At 37.5% G+C, this 10,530-nt stretch overlaps 3 protein-coding genes across 3 annotated transcripts in view; 2 read left to right on the top strand and 1 right to left on the bottom strand.

The window, feature by feature from the left end:
• eci1 (enoyl-CoA delta isomerase 1) overlaps positions 1 to 2,019 on the top strand; it is a 21,546-nt gene extending 19,527 nt beyond the window's left edge. Inside the window, exon 8 of the transcript XR_004335202.1 lies at positions 2,010 to 2,019. The gene's annotated coding sequence lies outside the window, so the exon portion shown is untranslated. The remainder of the gene's footprint in view (positions 1 to 2,009) is intronic.
• Positions 1 to 2,873, bottom strand: part of dnase1 (deoxyribonuclease I) — an 8,057-nt gene extending 5,184 nt beyond the window's left edge. Inside the window, 3 exon segments of the mRNA XM_032536911.1 lie at positions 656 to 744; positions 1,943 to 2,115; positions 2,637 to 2,873. Coding sequence (XP_032392802.1) covers positions 656 to 744; positions 1,943 to 2,080 — 227 coding nt within the window. The 5' untranslated portion in view covers positions 2,081 to 2,115; positions 2,637 to 2,873.
• Positions 2,874 to 5,917: 3,044 nt separating this feature from the next.
• The window catches only part of naa60 (N-alpha-acetyltransferase 60, NatF catalytic subunit), a 17,553-nt gene continuing 12,940 nt past the window's right edge, over positions 5,918 to 10,530 (top strand). The window contains exons 1-2 of the mRNA XM_032536918.1: positions 5,918 to 6,186; positions 8,627 to 8,742. Of these exons, the coding sequence (XP_032392809.1) occupies positions 8,633 to 8,742 (110 nt within the window). The 5' untranslated portion in view covers positions 5,918 to 6,186; positions 8,627 to 8,632. The remainder of the gene's footprint in view (positions 6,187 to 8,626; positions 8,743 to 10,530) is intronic.

The raw sequence follows: 10,530 nt of genomic DNA, 5'->3' as shown, positions 1-10,530 counted from the left end.
ATAGATAAAGACTTAGAGGAAATTGCAGAATAAGACCCAACACTCTCCATGACCGTTCAATTATTCTAATATTTTACCATCCACAACATAAATAGCCCTAATTGTTTTTTAAAATATCACTTAAAAAGACCTTTCAATTTGGTCACTTGGTGTCACTCTGATCATGATCTGATGCTCCCAGCATCTTCTACAACTTTGCGTAGCCCTTACATTGTGTGGGAGTCCATTTTGACCCGTTTTCAAGTTCAGCTGTGTAAAAACTACCAAATTACTTTTTTTTATTGGAACAAAGCCTCATGATAGTAACATAGGTGGTGTTACGTGTCAAATATGACGTGGCAGAGAATAATGGCACCATCATCACCATTTCTAGCCACTGGGGGACCATAGGCAGGCTAGGGGAACTCATAATAATGTTGAAGAAAAAAAATGGGACCTTTAAGGGGAGAGAAAAAATGAAAGAAAAACATAATGTTCATCTTTGTGGACACACACACACACACAGACACACAAATGTAGATGACAAATGAAGAGCATCGTGTTGTTTATGGTATGTCATTATGTGAGTTGACAAGCTGTCTGCCTGTCTACACACATCTACTATCTGTGTAATAACACTGTGTGTGCTCTGTAGAAGGTGCGTGGTTGGTCTAACTTGTTGACATGCTCCATGAGTTTTTTGGTTGCTGTCAGATCGTTGTCTCTGACCTCCTGGATCAGAATGATGTCATAGCGATGGACAATCTGAAAAAAACAATAACAAAGCAACACAAGTATATTTCTACTCGAAACAGAAATAATTACGTACTTATTATTGTTCTATAGTAAAAGAGCATTCCACTAATTCTACACATAAAAGACTGAGACTGTCCTCCCCCCCAAAAAAACGACCCCTGTAATGGGAAAATTACGTAGACAATGATTTTCTTTCAATAATTGTTCGTTTCTTAAGTGATTTTTCATTATAGGTAAATCCTTCAAATGTGCCTCTGAAGTATGTGTCCCCTAAAGTGAGTCCTCCAAGGTTGGAGACAGCTAAAAATATTATGACCTTGCATATTTCCCTGAAGGGCGAATGAACAGAAAAACAGGCGCCTCAAGAGATATTTTGTTTAAGATTAGAATGTTTTCCAAATGTGGTCTGGTTTCTGCTGGGGCAAACTGGATATAAGGAGGAGTATTACTGATTGTAGTCACCAGAACTGTTGCCACTTTGTAACTCTGTCACCCAACTTTATGAATGTGAAAAAATAAAACTACTGGAGCCCCTTTAACCTTCTGAGGTCTAAGGGCTTTTTCTCGATTTTTAAATATCTTCTTAAATTCACCTTTTAAGGGTATTTGCATATAATATATATATATATATATATATATATATATATATATATTTAATATAATATACCCATGGGTTTATTAATGACATATTCAGAACAAACTCAGTTTTCTACAGTGAGGACCAAATTTCTCCCAGAGCAATGTGTAAAGAGACAATTTGGCCCTAAAGCTGAAAAGTTGAAGCTTTTTGGAATTCCCCAAAACAGTTACACCTCATGTGAACGAATTGTTTTGGTGCTTGAAATGAGTTTACCAAAGCCTTACGTTCACAAAAGTAGTGTAATGAATGAATAAAACAGTGAATAAATGTATTCTAAATGTACCTACACATCCTTCATCATCAGAGAGTTCATGTCCAAAATCCTCTGAACAGTACAGCATTCTAACTAAATCTAATGACGTGCTTATGTTTTGAATGTGTTACCAAATTTTCACAATGGAATGGATGCCAAATGTAGGCTAACCTTTGTGTTAGTTTAGTTACTCAGGCCCCTTTCAAATGGATTGTCTTCATAGTTTAAATATTTGTGACGAGATGCATTGTTTTCTACACTATTTACATTATTTCTCAGGGTAAAAAAAGGGAATATTGGATGCAGTTTCAGACCGTGCTGATGATGTTCATCAGAGTGGTGTTGGAGGCTTTCTTGTCTCCAAATGTCCTGATGTTGAAGGCTCCCAGCAGCAGAGATGTGGACAGATTCAGCAGGGCCAAAAAGAGACCCAACGCACACAGCAAGCGCATCCTGGGCCACAGAGGGAACAAATGTAGTCTTTCAACTGTGGGAGTCAGAGACAAATGTAACACCTGCGCCCCTGGACACATGACAACATTATCTCTATTCCTGGCTCTTTATCTAACTGTGAGTCGGCAACTGAACGTTTCACGTGCTGCTTTTTGCAGAGGCTTGGCCGATCCTGGGCAAAACATTCCACATTATTACACATCAGCTTGACTGTGGTGAGAGTTTTACTATGGTAATCCTACATATAATGTTGCTCTATGTTTCATTCAATCAGCCAGAGTTAAACCATATCGTATTACTGTAACAAAGTATCATCATTTTGTGACAACTTTCCATGTTTCTTTAAATGAAAACTAAAGCAAACCCAGTCACATCGGATTAAAGCTACTGTTGTTTTATAGCCTGCAGTAATTGTAATTCTCAACAACAAAAAGGTTTTTAAATTAGTATTGTTGTACTGAATAATTTATCCATATCACTGTAACAAAAAGTCTACAAACCTGTGCACATATCTGCTGTTTTTGTATTAAAGTTAAGTCAGAGGTGCATATCTACCTGCTTCTGTGAGTGGTTTTGGGTGAAGGTCTGTTGTAAGCAGAGCACAGAGGCTTGCTTGTGTGAATCCCTGGAGGTTTCTCCACAACTTCTGAGCACAAGCATTGATAGTGTCTCTCTTGAAGTTTCTCAAGGGGGAGAAGCAAAAACTGGAGGCGTGTTGTGGACGGGGTCCAAAACAACCACTCGTTTCTCCTTATTTTTTTCTCAGAAATTAAGTATAAATTGCAAGTAAATTAGGTTAATTGAATGCAAAAAATAAGTGTAAAATGAGTATGAATGAACTTGGCTAAGACGATGTAGGACAGACTTTGGTGAGAATTTCTACTTTGTTAATGTCGTTATTCCTTCCATGGACCCAATATACACACAGCGAGGCCAGAAAAGAGCAGAGAGCATCATTAGAGACTCCACCCAGCTCACTCTCTGCTCACACACAAACACTACAAACTCAGATGCAGCCGAGCGGACAGGATCACTGCACATAAAACACAGCTCCATCCCAGTTTCTTCCCTGCCACAGTCCGACGGGTGGCAAAAACCAAGCAAAACACTGAACAATTCACTGCGTTTAAATGTGCAATAATCCTCACTGCTTCCCTCTGCTGTGAAATATTACTGTGCAATATTTATGCTCATTACAAATGCAATCCAGTTACAGTATTCATAATTGATCATATGTTTTGTATATTATCTGAGTTTTGTTGTCTTACTTTATTTTAATTTTATTCACCTTGCATAATCTTTTTTCTATTTAAGTCTGTGTGCTTTTCTTTGCCCTTAACTGTTTATTTGTTTTTGTTTTTTTTGACATGACTCAAAGAGCCTGCACAAGAATTCCAGTGTGTCTGGACTGTTTAGTTTATGCACAAATGCCAAATACAAATCTTGAATTTTGAATCTTTTCTGTGCTTCATGAACAGGTAAACCAGACCAGGTCAGAAGACAAAAATAATAACAATAATAATAATAATACATTTTATTTGAAGGCGCCTTTCTTGGTACTCAAGGACGCCAGAATACAAGGGTAAATAGGTTTAATATTGACAAAAAAAATGTTTTAGGCAGTTTGTGATTTTGAATCTGTGAGAGGTGCAATATGGATAAACTTTACTTACTAACCTACATTATAAGTTGTATTTTAAAACGTCTTGAAGTAGATTGTGCAGATAATCAGCAGAGGCTGTGTTTACCTGCAGAGTTGGCAGGAGCAGTGAGAAGGCAACAGATGGCGTGAACATGAGATAAAGACAGTTGATTCAAGCCAATGTGCGATGGAAACTTTCCTATTGAGCCCTGCATGTTTTCATAACTAACTGTAATATCCTTTAGGAAAACATGAAAATGAACAAAACTAAACCTTGACGATAAAAAAGAACTTCACGTTCAGTACAGAAGGATAGAAGTATCTCAGGTCCGTAAGCATTACCACGAGTAAAATCTGTGTGCTATTATTGGAATAAATTACACTCACGTTGTTAATAATGTGTTTTTCAGAGGTAGATACCTTTTAATTACAATATTCATTAATATCAAGATCATTTAGCAATCGTAGTTGCATACTCCTTTTTTACACAATGTGACATTTGTCACAAAATGTGACATTTCCTTATTGCATTTTAGTTGAAGATAATTCTGACAGTAACTATAGAATACTAACATTCAGCAATGTATCAATTATTAAAGCTTGCGGTTTTTAAATGGGCAGAGAGGAGTATTTCCTTTAGTTGAGTAAGTGTTTCAGTGGGGGCTTTTTTAAGATTGCTTTTTGGCATTTTAGGCCTTTGTTTGACAGGACAGCCTAGACATGGAAGGGGAGAGAGAGGGAGAACGATGCAGCAAAGGGCCACAGGTTGGATTTGAACCGGCGGCCGCTGCTGCAAGGACTGAGCCTCTGTGCATGAGCGCACGCTCCACCAGGTGAGCTACTCAGGCACCCCGTGTTTCAGTGTTTGAATGATGGATTGGTTTCAAAGAAATAATGGAAATTTATTTCAAAAGTGGGAACGTGTTTTATTTTGAACACATTCCTTTTGAATATATAAAGGACAGACCCAGCTGCTTTGGGTAGAGGTCGTAAGAAAGTATGCAACCAAGTTGTTTCACAGCAACAACAAAAAACTGCGTCTGTTGATTGCAAATATGTGCTTAAATACTGCTGAGTTGCATTTTGGGTTTTTTTTTCCTTCTGTTTTTCTTTTGCATGCAAATACAACTACTGAGCCTTCTTCAAACCCGCGGCAGGTGTGTGTGCAGGGGATTAGCAAACACTTTCCAGGGCATGTGGTCAGTCAACAAGGAGCAGTGACAACAACAAAAATGTGGATTTGAATGCTTTTGTGAACAAAAATGCTTATCTATCTATTACAGTATCCATATCTACATGTCTTATCTTGGGACCGCTCGGAAGGGTCTTCAGTTGGGAACCACTGCTTTGCTGTATATGATACAGCATACAGCAACACAAGAAAATGCAAAGTTTAAATATTAAGCGTGAAAGTTCATTTTTACCTAAGAAACAGTAATTTGACAAAAGAAAAACAAACTTCCAACTTAAAGTCCCCATACTATTTTTCTCCAGAGCTTGTTGTTAAGAGTGACATCTGAGCGAGTGCACTCACACTAAGAATGGACGTTTTAGTGACATAGGAGACATCATGTGTCCAGGTAAAGTTCTGAACTGCACTAATATTTGTGTGACTGGAAATGGTCAATGATGGAGAAGGAGTAGGCCTACATGTCATTTTAAACAGAGTATTGAGTATTGACTGTCATGTCAAATCGTGTCTGGAGACGATCCTTATGCTTTTTTGGTCTAAAGGAGAACAAATATTTAAAATGTGTATTTGAGTGCTTTTTTATTGGGCCTGAAAATTTACTGGGAATTCCCAAGCATTAAGATTTGGCAAAAAGTACACTTAATTTTTGGTGCCATCCATTAAACATCCAGAAAATCTTTTAGCATATTGCAATTTCAAGTGTGAGAGAACACTGACTCTCCTTCAAATTGTGATGTATTTTACCCACTGCAGCATTAAGATGTTTCGTCAAAACATTAGAAAGACTTTAACCCGAAAGGTAACCAGCAGATGTGATGATTGTGGCGTTACTGACACATTAGAAATGATTATATTGTGCTGTAATGAATGAAACCAGTGAGTGGTGGCACAGCAATCTTCTAGGACCTTCTAACTGTCTATGAATAGGACATGTGAGTAGATTTTTTTAACGTCCTAGTAGTCGTCCACACTTCAGCCCAGTAGGTGGCGATAACCGGCTAATTACCAAAAGAAAAAACGCTCAAGACTGACGCCATTCGCGTAGCAGCCAAAACAGGAAGAAAACATCCAGCTGCTCATTAGCTAGCTAAGCGAGATAAGCAGGGAGACCTTAGCAGCCTGTGTAGCATTGACACAGTAAGAAAACGGCCTTGGGAGTCGAGAATACACTGGTGTATTACCATGATGTGTCCGGAGTAGTGACTGTATCGACAGACACTCAGGGAATATAATTCTCCTCGACTTTCTCTGGGTCCGAGTGTTAAAACAAGGTACGTTAGCTTAGCAGTAGAACGTTAGCTTGCGGTAACTATGGTTAGCCTGGTTGCTAATGAGCAGGCAGTTGTTTTACTTGATAGAGCTTACTTTACCTGGCCTATTGTATTGTGACTCTATGAGTATTATTTATCATTTTTAACAGTACGCTTTAATGTGTTGTTGACATATGATAACATATATAAGCAGTGGCAGCCCCGGGGTCACCGACCACTGAGTATACAAGCAGACAAGCAGACATTTCTGTTAACGTTTACAAGAGTGGTAACGTTAAATGAATGACTCTTATTGCTTTTGTGCAAACAATTAATGTAGTTAACTAGTCAGCAAAAACACAATGATGCGTGTTGATATGGATGGTTTTCTTTTCTTTTTATAGCAAGAAAAAAATAATATAGTATACAGGGAATCATACAAAGTATACAGAACAGTATACAAGTATATAAAAGACAGACATATGAATAACATGGCTAGGGGTAGCCTATATTATGTAAGGATATTTAGAGAGGCCCATATGTTGAAAGTTTTCAAAGCCATTTTGTTATAAGATTTAGAAATTAAATGTATATAATGTTTAAACTCATGAAGGAAAAATACAATGTTTTATTTGACTTCTATACAAACACAATACCACATTAATGCAAAATCTTAACTATAAATTTTAAATTAAAAAAATTAAATATGGTCGAAGATGAATGTGCTGAAGTTTTGCCAGAATTTTCTAATGGTGAACAATGCCAAAAGAGGTGCAAAACAGTTTCTGGTTGGTGTTCACAGTAAGAACGGTCTTATTTCAATGTTACCATGCAGTGGTTAACAGGGAAATATCTGACAATTATTCTAAACCCGGGGTTCCCAACGTTTTTTAAGCCAAGGACCCCTTAACTGAAAAAGAGATGAAGCAGGGACCCCCATCTACCTACAATATTTTGTATAAAATGAAGTTGCAGTTATTAAACTGGTCCTACAATAACATGTCAAGTGGCCTTAAGCCTTTATACATACCGTTTTTTGCATAGAATACTAAGCTATTAAAATAGCCTAATAATTGTTGCCATGATTTTATAAATCATACATGTGGCACAGGGAATTGCTTGGATAAACTGTATCTGTGGATGGCCTTAGTGACTACCTTACCTAAGGGCCTGTAAAAGCGGTTTTGTTCTTCTTGCGATGTTAGAACATTTAATGAATGTTTTTACGCACTATAATTCTAGATCCTGCATGTCTACTGTTACATGCTCTTCAATGCTACACAGAAGGGGAGGAGTGTGGTTGACTTAAGTGTTTAAGTTTGCTCGGCACACTGCCCTTTGTACCATGCCTTCATCTGAGTGCCTTTATTCATACATGTTAACTACCCTGGACTGGACTGATTGGCACTGTTTGACTCCCTTACTGACTATATTAGTCATCTGTCCATTTTGCCAGCTTGCCTGTATGGTCAATACACCACGCTTTGTTTTTCTCTGTATGGACAGTTTTCAACTTTAACTTTTCTTCAGGTCTTTTAGTAGTATCTATGTATAATAATAATAATAATAATAATAATAATAATAATAATAATGCTTATTCTATTTTTGATATATTGTGTTGTCTGTTGTACTTGAATAGATATTGAATTTGCACTGACAGTCTCTTGCACTATGATACCATTGCACCTTTCTGCATTCTTTCCACACCGCTCCTTTAAACATGCTAAAATCAAACTTTACTGTAAGGGTACACTATTGATATATTTCTTTGCATTTTTATAGTATGTGTGCTCCTCAGGTCTCTTCAGGGTAAATCCAGACAGCTAGTTAGACATCTGTCCAATCTGAGTTTTCTGTTACACAACTAAAACAAACGTACATATGTCCCACAGAACCAAGTTCCCTCCAAAAGCTTTTTGAGTGTTATTCATTTATGATCTGCCCTAGCTTTTCCAACATTTCAGACACTGATATGGTAATAATAATCAAAATGATATGAAAAAGAGATGCAAAACTACCACAAAGGGACACAAACTGACCACGAGACACCAAATGATCAGGGACCCAAAACAACCCCAAAGGAAACACAAATGACCAAAAGGAGACATAACACGACTACACAAAGATGACCCCACAAAAAAAACCCACAAAGAGACAAAACCCCCCAAAATGTATGGGGATTGGATCTGAAAAAAGTGTTTTAATTTTTGCTATTTTGGGCACTTTTTTGGCGCATTTCCCATTCAGTCAGCTTTGGCGCTTTAGACTTAAAATAGCACGGGAAACCCTGGAGACAATTATATTGTTAATCACAATTATTTTTAAGACAATTAATTGTACAGCAAAGTTTGGAATTGTTCCAGCTCTAAGTTTGACTCCACATGATGTGTTGTTGATGCTAAGGATCAGCCTGGTGTGTTGCTAAGGACAACCTGTGTGTCCTCTCTGTTGATCCCTGCAGGTGTGAATGAGTGACGTGGTGCCTCCCACAGCTCTCAGTGAAGTCCAGCTCCGCTTCCTCTGCCACGATGACATAGACAATGTCAAGCTGCTCTGTGGTGATTGGTTCCCAATCGAGTAAGAGTTCCACCATTGGTACACTGAATGTGATTAAGTATATTTACTCAAGTATTGTACTTAAAGGGGAACTGCTGTTTTTTTCAACCTGGACACTTGATATTAATCTGAGCATGTCACAGAATATTAATCTGAGCATGTCAGCGGAAAAACAAGCACTTTTGTGAAGATAAATACAAGCTGGACAGTTGCCCTATTAACTTACATCCTAGCTTGTTTCGCCGCTGCCGACTGCAGCGATCTCGCTTAATACTGGACCAATTTGAAAGAGTGTTGTTCCCAGATCAGTCACTTAGACACGAAATCATAGGAAAATAGGGTTTAGATTGAAAAAAACGGTGACCCTAGTTACCCTTTTAGTACAAATTTGTGCTGCTTGTACTTTACTTGAGTCTTTTCTTTTCATGTCACCTTCTCATTCTACTGCACTACATTCCAGAGAGAAATATTGTACTTTTTTACTCTACTACATTCATCTGACACATTTAGTTACTTTACAAATTAAGACTTTTGCACACAAAACACAGGTAGTTTATGAAATATAATGTTTTAATATAAATGAAACTACCCAACAATATAAAGGCCTATAACTCCAGCTGAAATAATTAACCTATTAAACACTAAGTTGATTAACAGAACAGTTTGAGTCATTTCCAGTTTCTAATATACTGTATGAGAATTGTTCTGCATTTAGTACTTTTACCTTTTTAGTACTTTTGAGCACATTTTCCGTTGATACTTACATACTTTTAAATAAGTAACAACACTAATGCTGTACCGCTAAAAAGGGATTTGAAAATTGGATATATTGTGATTTTTTTTATTATTTTTTAATCAAATCTTTTCCCTTCATTTCTTTTCTTTATATTTTTCCCAAATGACTTACCTAAATATTTTGTGTTTATATGGTACCACTGACAATGACTACATTATATCTGTTTCCAGTAAAACAGAGCAAAAGCAGAAAATACATGTTATGTTCTCTTTATGTGAACTAATAATAAAAATAATAATGAAATAAATGTCAGACTGACAGGTCTGACAAAAGTTGCAATACTCAATACTATCAAATCGCAATATTTCTAGAGTCATAATAAATGAAAATTGCAATACAAATCAAATCGGCACCCATGTATCGTTAAAGAATCAAATCGGGACAAAAGTATATGGTCCCAGCTAGGGCTGCACAATTATGGCCAAAATGATAATCACGATTATTTTGATCAAAATTTTGATCGCGGTTTTCTCTCAAAAAACGATTTATTTGTTGATTTTAACCAAAACAAATTTTTTGTCACATAGCTGTTTATAACTGCGAGAGTGAGTGTGATGGACGCTACTCACAGAGATCATATGAACGGGTCCAGCACGGGTCGAGGGCGGACCACGGCGTGTGTATGAAACGTTCGTATCTTCACTGCGCTGCATTTTTATGAACTATGATATTCTGGCCATGGACATCTCTGGCCCAGGTCCAGGTCCAGCAGGCTCCGTCTCACACGCTGTTACTCTACCAACTGGTTGTTGCTTCATCAAACTTCTTCTGTTTCTTCGCCGTGGCGGCCGCGATACCAGAGTTACCCGCGGAAACACTGGTACAATACAGGTTTGCCCCTCATACTTAACAATATACAGCTGTGTTAATACCAACTCTTAAAACTGTAGACAAATGTCAGAAGTGTGGACCGGCGGCCGCTGTGTGGCGGGGAGGGGAGAGTAGAAGAGAGAGAGTAGAAAGATCCAACACATGCACGGCTTTACAGACTAAATGGGTCATGTAACGCAAAA

This window comes from Etheostoma spectabile, chromosome 15 (genome assembly GCF_008692095.1).
Source record: "Etheostoma spectabile isolate EspeVRDwgs_2016 chromosome 15, UIUC_Espe_1.0, whole genome shotgun sequence".
In the NCBI taxonomy this organism is placed as follows: domain Eukaryota; kingdom Metazoa; phylum Chordata; class Actinopteri; order Perciformes; family Percidae; genus Etheostoma; species Etheostoma spectabile.
This window is presented reverse-complemented; position numbering and strand designations above follow the sequence as displayed.